The 8,900-nt window shown below is 36.4% G+C and overlaps 2 protein-coding genes across 2 annotated transcripts; both read left to right on the top strand.

The window, feature by feature from the left end:
• The first annotated feature begins 2,689 nt into the window (after positions 1-2,689).
• Positions 2,690-5,283, top strand: LOC140803354 (uncharacterized). Its single transcript, XM_073159208.1, has 4 exons — positions 2,690-3,152; positions 3,509-3,940; positions 4,297-4,603; positions 4,898-5,283. Exons 1-4 carry the CDS (start codon positions 2,769-2,771, stop codon positions 5,038-5,040), a joined length of 1,266 nt encoding a protein of 421 aa, XP_073015309.1. The 5' UTR covers positions 2,690-2,768; the 3' UTR covers positions 5,041-5,283.
• Positions 5,284-6,383: 1,100 nt separating this feature from the next.
• On the top strand, positions 6,384-7,569 carry LOC140803353 (uncharacterized). Its single transcript, XM_073159207.1, has one exon. It carries the CDS (start codon positions 6,444-6,446, stop codon positions 7,311-7,313), a length of 870 nt encoding a protein of 289 aa, XP_073015308.1. The 5' UTR covers positions 6,384-6,443; the 3' UTR covers positions 7,314-7,569.
• Positions 7,570-8,900: the final 1,331 nt, after the last annotated feature.

Here is an 8,900-nt window from a genome sequence, read left to right as displayed (position 1 = left end):
AGAGAATGGCAAGATTGAAAGGATATGTGGAGATGTGTTTGATTCTCAATCAAATCTCCAAGTGGGAGAAATGTCGGCAGAAATTGATGGGGGGACCATTAAATGAAAAAAAACGTGTGGCTATGCAATGCATCGGATATTTCCTGGAAATTCAGATAACGCGTTTTTAACGCGTGTTCACACGGTCAGGGGCTCTATAAATAGAGCTCCCCCCCTTCATTCTGAAATCATCCCTTCTTCGAGTTTTCTCTCATCTTATAAGCATTTGAGTGCTTGTTCTATAATATTTGTGAGGTGTTTGTTCTCCTGTATTAAGAGAGTGTGTGTTCTCTTTGGAAACACAGTGAGTGAGTTGTATACCACAAAATATTATAGTGGAAATTCTTTTCATCTTGCCCGTGGTTTTTACCCTAATAATTTTTAGGGGTTTTCCACGTAAATCTCGGTGTCCAGTTTATTCTTTATTTTCGGCTTTTATTATCTCAAATTCCGCACGTGGGACCAACAGGGAGGCAACTAAGACCCATACGTGGTGTTGTATAATCTCTTAAATTTCCATGCTAGGTGTGTACATTGGAAGAAATATTAGATCAGTGGCCTAAAACACTCGTCGTAGAAAAAAAAAAGATTGATGTTCATCCGAAATACTCAAGTCTACTGCCTTACAATCAACCTGACAAGTTCTTTTCTTTTTTTTTCCTAAATTTAGTGTTCTTGAATTTATTTGTTTGTGTTTAATTGATTCGTGTCTTGTGTGTCGTCTAGTAAATTTGGGACAACTCACGGTTTAGTATGGGGAGAGAGGAGTTCATTTCCTTCATTCAATATTTGTCATAAAAAATTGCATCGTGTTATTTTTTAGTTGTGTTAAAAATTCAGTTCGAGAAGATATTGTGCTGATATTTGGCCGATGATATATATAAATTGATGATTTACATATCCACGAATCTATTTTTTTTTACCATTTGTTTAGGAAATCTTCATTGGGTGGGTCTTATGTGAGACCATCTCATGGATCTTAATCTGTGAGACGGGTCAACCCTACCCATATTCACAATAAAAAGTAATACTCTTAGCACAAAAAATTATACTTTTTCATGGATGACTCAAATAAGAGATCCGTCTCATAAATTCAACCCGTGAAACCGTTTTACACAAGTTTTTGCCAAAAATATAATCCCTTGCAACCCCATTGAGCCGAATGAAAAAATCAAGTGGTCTAAACCACATTTGAAACTTCATCTTTACAATCGAGCCTCATAATCATACCTTCAAAAGATGAAACTAAAAGAAAAAATATTCAAAACCTAAGAGAATATATGTATTCGTGAATCTAAATTGTACTAGTGAAAATAGTTTCTTACAAAAGAATGTAAGGTGAGAGAAAGCCAAATAAAAAAATCATGCTGATTTATGTTTGCTAGTTAGCAAGGAGTGAAGCAAGATTGTATAAAAATTTGCTTGCACCAAAATGCCAATTAAGTTGTCTTGCAATTATATAAATTGATTCAATTTGGAATAAATGCTACTAGAAAATAACATAGCTCACATATTCATATTCTATTCAAAAATATTTTGTATAAATTTTTATGGGTTTGCGACAACTGACGTTTGTATTTTGATCTTTGCGAATATTTCAGAAAATATGTTGAGGCATGAATTTGAACCAAAAATCGCCACCGAATTAAATTTTACTTTCATATTTTGTTACGTCTTGTAGCTTGTATTGCTTGAGGGGGGACAAAAATGTTAGTATGAAAATATTGATAGGGGTCGATTTTACGGGTTATTTCGAGTTTGTTTTGAGTTTGTTTGTTGTGTCGAGTTCGCATTTTATTCATTTATTTTATAATTTGAGATTGACCTTATTGTCTCATTCTCGAATACAAGACATTAAAAGAGATAATTGTCTGAATTGCTAATGGCCGACCCGTTTGCAGGCCCATTTTTGTTGTGTCCATTTGTCAACTACCAACTTATTTGTGGGTCCATTCGACCTTCACCACCAATAGTAAAATTGTAGTTGAATTTTAAATTTGAGACAGAGATTTAAAATTTAAAATTTAATTTTAATAATTTTTTTACATCCCATATTCATTAAAAAATCACCAAAATTTTCATTTTTTGACGAATGTTAAATAATTTTTTTTTAAACACCAATATTAAGAGACGGTCTCACGAATCTTTATCGGTGAGATAGGTCAAATTCAGAATAAAAAGTATTAATCTTAACATAAAAAATAGGCAAAAACTTGTGTGAGATGGTCTCACGGGTCGAATTTGTGAGACGGATCTTTTATTTTGAGTTATCCATGAAAAAGTATAATTTTTTATGCTAATAGTATTACTTTTTATTGTGAATAGGGTTAACCTGTCCCACATATTAGTATCCGTGAGACGATCTTACATGAGAACCACTCTAAAAAGTAATACTTTTCTATGGATGACCTAAATAAGATATTCGTCTCACAAAATACGATCCGTAAGACTATCTCAGACGAGTTTTTGACTTAAAAAAAATCACCGAAATCTTCAATTTTTGACCAATGTTAAATAGATTTTTTTTAAACACCAATATTAAATATTTGAAACTTAAAATATCATTAATTAATTCAAATTTAAAATAAAAGCGTGTATATTAAATTAGTCGATGAAGCACGTGTTATACGTATATATATGAGCGGACCCGTCTATCCTTCCTTCCACTTTCCTCTCTGTTGAACTTTCGGCTGAAAACTTGTACGCCGCGCATTCCCGCTTGTACAATCATGGCGCATGTTCAAGTCCCCCTACTGGAAGACCGCGATGCGGAGCTCGACAAATCCTTGAAATCGCTCGAAGCCTTCCTCCGACTGCTCGGGTTTTGCCAGTACACTTGGCTGCGGGCTATTCTCTCGTGGATCGCGTTCATTCTACTCGCCGTTGGGCTGCCGCTGCTCGCTATCGAGTTCTCGCGGTGCTCCGGCTGCGAAAGGTACGAAATTCAGGATTTCGAGCTTGAAATCCTTGTTTTCCGGGCTCTAGTCGCCGCTGTTTCTCTTCTCTGTGTGTCCGGAACTCTGCGCAAGTATGGCGTGCGGAGGGCGCTCTTCGTCGATAGGTGTCACGGCCACTTGGCGCAGTTTCGCGAACTATACATTCAGAAAATTCGTGTAAGATTCTTTTTTTTTTTTGGAAACCTCGCATGGTCTTGTTTGTATACAAGATTGCCTCGTAATTGGTCTTCCAAATTCGAGTTATATTTTATTCAGCTTAAATTCGAAGTCATGTTGTGTGCATCAAGCTTCGGTAATCCGATCATAATAAAAAATTCGGAATTGCATGCATTATTTTTAAAAGAAGTTCCAATTCACTCCAAGATTCTATTTATTTTGTCTAACATTTCTTTTTTGATTGATGATGTATTGGTTTCATATAAACAATTGTATTGCTGGTTTCTGTTGACTATTTTTCATGTTTGCTACCAAACTCATCCTATGTTGAATGTTGCAATCAATTTGTCGAGCAGGTTTTTTACTGCTTGCTGGCATCATGGTTTGGAGTCTGCTTTCTATTGAAGATGGCCCGTGAGCTTACTCGCGTCTTATATATACATCAATATTCATGGTGGTTGTCTGCCATTACGTTTTTCTCTTGTCTTTTGTCTTGGGCATATTCGACGTTAGTCTTTCTAGCAGGGTGTGGCCTGTTCAATTTGGTTGGCAATTTGCAAGTGATACACTTCGAGAATTATGGGAAAGTTCTTGAGAGGGATTTGGATGTTTCAGTTTATATTGAAGAACACATGCATCTAAGACATGACTTATCGAAAATAAGCCACAGGTTCAGGGTTTTTCTTCTGCTGGAATTCTTAATTGTCACAGCATGTCAATTTGTATCTCTGCTTCGGACAACAGAGAATCATGGTATCATCAACTTCATCAATGGAGGTGATTTTGCGGTGTGTATTTCATTAACTTCGCTCTTACTACAAAGCAACAAGGGTTTGAAAAGCTGATATGTTTGATAAATCGTCATAAGTTCAAGTCCCTGGGTTTAATTAGGTTTCTACCCACGTATTACATGCTTTTAAACTGCTGAAAAGTGAAATAGCTGATTTTCCTCTGAAATAAATTCAAGGGGTTGCGTAAATTCAATTTCGTATTTTGTTTTCTCCCTTGGCTCATCTCTACTTGCGTGATTGAGCAGAGTGTTTATACAAAAGTATATTATACAGCATGAAACATTTATGGCAATTTAGTTTAATAAGAAGTATGACTCGGTGGCTTTATCGCATTTACTTGTTTATTCATGCAGCTGCTATCTGTTGTTCAATTAGTTGGAGTAGTTCTTTGTCTAACAGCAGCAGCAAAGATATCACACAGAGCCCAGAGTCTTGGTTCAGTTGCTAGCAGGTGGCATGCAATGGTTACTTGCAATTCTAATGATGCCTTGGGGTCTGGATATCTAGGCAACAGTGAAAATCCTGAATTATCCCGTCCTGCGGTTTCATTACCAGTAAATTATTCAGAAAGTGATTTGGAGTCTGCTGATCTTATGCCTTTGTCCACAAATGTAGTGCTGAGCTCCTCTGCCTCTTCATATCACAAGAGGCAAGCTTTTGGTGCGTGTTTATACACTTATATTTCTATGCTACATTTGTTTCCCGATATCGAATTTTCATGTGATCGATTAAATCTCAGTTGTGAGCACATGCAGTCTTGATTAAGGCTAAAGTCCAAATGCCGCCTAATGGCATTATCTATGTTTCTCCCTCGATTTTAAAGAGTTCATCCTTAAATTAAAGTTGCTCAATATTTTTGCATATGTTGTCCGTGTTACAATTAAATAGCAACTCAGCCATAAGTATTTGCTTCTCTCCAACTTACAAATCACTCATCATCAACATTCTTTGCAGTTACATATGTGCAGTCCAACACTGGTGGGTTTACTATCTTTGGATGGATGGTTGATCGGATGCTCATCAACACAATCTTCTTCATCGAGCTCTCCCTCGTTTTCTTTGTTCTCGGGAAGACCATCACGATCACCACAAGATGATGAGATGCAGACACAAGAAATCTTAGAAACTTCGATACACATAAAACCTTTAGTTTGAATTTACTCTCTTACTTATGCCCCTTCTTTTTCACTGGGGGTACAACCAATATATCTATGAACGAAAGAGTCAACATTAGAGTGTGCTACATTTAACGCTTATTATGTAATGACTTCACGTAAGCTCTGAGTCATTTATGCTAATTTATCGTAGATTACAAGTGTCATCTATTCTTTTTTTGGCAACTAGACTAAGTCTCTAACAAGTGTCGTTGCAATTTAATCAAGCTTCTTATGGCATCGACTATCAAGAACGTTTGCGTAACTAGGCGTAGCCGTAATGGTCGTCTTGTAACATCTCATTGATGAATGTATATATGAATGTTTTTATTCGATTTCGAAAAAAATCATTGAAATCGAATTGTGGTGCATGAACCGAATAGTTTGATCCAACCTAATTTTGTGAGAGAATTTTATTTCCTTTGCTGGTCAATTATTTCGATGTTGCAATTTTAAAAAGTAAAAACTGTTATATATTGGATTTTTCCTTGAGAAAGATGAATATGTATTTTGATTTGAGTGTAAATGAATTGAGTGAGTTTTCGAGTTTTTCGAACAAGATCTAAAATATTTGGTTTGTGTTCGAAATTATTGAATTTGAGAGGAACTCGAATGTGTTCGAATCAAGCTCGAATCTAAATTATATTATTCGATAGTTCACGAGTTTTTTTTACGATTTTTATATATTTCAAATATTTATTTTTGAATAGTTTTCCGATCATTATTTGAATCAAATTGGAAAAATATATTAAAATTTTCTAATCTCGAATCCAACTCAACCTCTGATATATTTTTATTCGTACCCAATTTCCAGCCTTAAATTTTGATCCGATCTCTAAAATAGGCAACTTACATAACGGTTCAATATATTAAAATAACGGTTCAATATATTAAATTATTTTATTAAAAAATCAACCATAATTTAAATTTAAAATCAGCAAAATACATGAGAATGGCCAAATAACTCGTGAATCATTGAATGATAGGTAGATAGAAACCACCCAACCCCAAAAAGATTTTAAGTAGATCTCCATCCGATCATCCATGGCCACGTGGCGGAATCTCGGGTGTGCTCGAATCCCATTGGACCACGTCCAACTATTCTCGAATTTCCACCTTACACGAAGCCCCATGCCTCCCCCCTACGTGCCCCCTATTGATCGCCACTCACTCCATTCCCATTGGCTGCCCATCTGGGCCCCACACTGCTTTACGCTCCCATTGGCTGGCTCACTTTACGCCGAACCTTGGACCAAATCATCTCGCTTTCAGTATAATTAGCTTCCTCAGTTCTAACTATTTCCAGATACCCCAGAAATTGGGCTTCATAGGTGGAGCAAGCAGCCATGGATGGGAGAGGTGGGTGTTGTATAGCGAGGTACTCTGGGGGTGCGTACGATGTAGCGTCCAAGGTGGACAGGATAATGCTCCGGTTTCGTCCTATAGCTCCGAAACCAGCTTCCGCCGGTGGGTTTGCATCCGCCGGCGTGGTACCGGAGAGCAGCCCGCCGTCGTCTGTTAGTTCTTCTGGGCGGAAGAAGAGGAGGAATGTGAAAGAGGGGGAGAGTTACAGCAGAGTGAACAAGAGGTGCAGTGGCAGCAGGAAGCGGAGGCCTTCGCGGGAGGTCACCGCGTTTGGCGGAGGGGAGACGGTTGTTAAGACTCTGCCTCTGCTGCCAGAGGCGCCGGTTGTGAAGGAGAGCGTGAGTAGAGTGGGGGATGATCGTTTTCCTTTGAGGCTGAACGTCGGTGGTCGTATCACTCCTAGCGCAGATCACGTGATGGAAGACGCGACGGCGCCTCTGGGACGGCGGACGGTGGCGGAGTCGTGGGTGAAGGTGGAGCGCGTCACCGACAGGTGGGTGCTGGACAGGTACGGGTGCGACGTCGTGTTGGGGGGTACGGACGTGGAGAAGGTGATGAGTTTGGATCTGGACACGTGTCCTGGGTTTGTGTCGGACTGTTCGAACAACGTGAGATGGATAAATGCGGCGTACAGGAGGATGGTGGCGGAGGAGGACGTGATAGTGCGGGTGGTGGTGGAAGAGGGGGTGACGCTGCCGGCGGAGTGGGCGGCGTTCACGTGCCGGGTGAGGGTGGTCACGTGCGGGAAGGAGAAAGGCTCGTCGACACTGCCGTGCGACGTATGGAGAATGAACTGCGGAGGGTTTGCATGGAGGCTCGACACCAAAGCTGCCCTATCTTTGGGTTGGTAAAACTTTGTTAATCAAGTCGTTGTTAATAACTAATTAAGTGGGATTTAGGTTTAATCTCTCTCTAAACAACAAATTACACTTTTGTGGAAATAATAAAAAATGGTGTTTGATTTAGGTTTTGTGATAGTAATTGTAAATCGCAGTCTTTTTTTCTTTTTGGTAGTCTTTTTTGGGAGGATGGAGCTTATAATATATACATGTACTTGTACACATTCTACTCTTAAATGATGAGTAAATATATCTCTGTTTAAAAATTGAGTGGTTCTCATTTGATACAGTTTTACGGATCATAATCTGTCAGACGGGTCTATTCATTTTCACAATAAAAATTAATTACATAAAATGTAATATTTTTCAATGAGTGACCTAAATTAAAAATCGGTCTCACGAATACGATCTGTGAAACCGTCTCACATAAGTTTTTACCTTAAAAATTTTATTTTCCGGTAAAATTGCATGTTAAACGAGCGTTACACGTTACATTACAAATTCAATTTGTAATGATATGATTATTTTAGTTTTTCAAATAAAATACAAACATAATTTTGTCATTTCAAATTTATTTTATAACATAATTTATAAATTTAAATGTATATATAATATTTTTTTTTTACTTATATTGCAAAAATTAAAGATTAAAATTGTCTAAGTGTGCGATTGGGATTCAATGTATATAATATTTTCTTTACTTATATTTGGATATGATATAATACATATAATTAAATCAATTGAGAGAAAAATTGATTTCAAATAAGAATTGTGCAGGAAAATATGAAGATAAAATAAAAATTTAATTTTATTTTTTAGGGTATGCAACTTATTCCCCAAATATTTTCTCCAATAAAATCCCCAAACAAAGCCCCATGTTCTCTGGTTTTGGATGTTTTAAACATCTTTTTAGATCCTCTATCCAAACATATATTTTCAAGATAATATCTTTTCTATTTTGTTTTGGCTTGGGAAACCTCATATTTTATATACACAAAAATTTATGTGCGACGATTTTACGGATCAATTTTGTGAAACGATATTTTATATGAGTTATCTACGAAAAAGTATTATTTTTTTGTGTCAAATATATTATTTTTATTATAAATATAGACATGATTGTTCCGTCCGTGAGATTATGAAAAATCTATTACTATATAAATAGTATTTTATTAATATCAAGGGCGTCAATATTTTAAGCTCGAGACGATTTTGAATTGGGCTTTACTTGAACAATAAAATTAGGTCATTTATTTAATTGATTAGACGTTTTTATAAAATCAAATATGTAAAATATAAACTGAGATATAAAATTTCAAATAATATGTAATATTCAAAGCAAAAATTTGTGTGAGGCGATCTTATAGGTCGTATTTATGATACATATATTTTATTTGGGTCATTCATGAAAAATATTATTTTTTATGCTAATCCTATTAATTTTTATTGTGAATATCGGTAGGATTGACTCGTATCACAGATTGAGATCCGTGAGATAGTCTCACATGAGATCCACTCAATATTCATAATGTATATGACTTAATCAAATAAAATAATAAACCATATTCATAATAAAAAGCAATACTCTTAACATAAAAA

This window comes from Primulina eburnea, chromosome 10 (genome assembly GCF_022965805.1).
Source record: "Primulina eburnea isolate SZY01 chromosome 10, ASM2296580v1, whole genome shotgun sequence".
In the NCBI taxonomy this organism is placed as follows: Eukaryota; Viridiplantae; Streptophyta; class Magnoliopsida; order Lamiales; family Gesneriaceae; genus Primulina; species Primulina eburnea.
The sequence above is the reverse complement of the archived record's forward strand: the minus strand, read 5'-3'. Positions and strand labels throughout refer to the sequence as shown.

Bases quoted from the DNA above. Each gene is read 5' to 3' on its own strand.
- LOC140803354 (XM_073159208.1), top strand. From the start codon at position 2,769: ATGGCGCATGTTCAAGTCCCCCTACTGGAAGACCGCGATGCGGAGCTC. The intron at 3,941-4,296 runs GTGTGTATTTCA...TTATTCATGCAG, and splicing joins TCAATGGAGGTGATTTTGCG to CTGCTATCTGTTGTTCAATT. The intron at 4,604-4,897 runs GTGCGTGTTTAT...CATTCTTTGCAG, and splicing joins TCACAAGAGGCAAGCTTTTG to TTACATATGTGCAGTCCAAC.
- LOC140803353 (XM_073159207.1), top strand. From the start codon at position 6,444: ATGGATGGGAGAGGTGGGTGTTGTATAGCGAGGTACTCTGGGGGTGCG.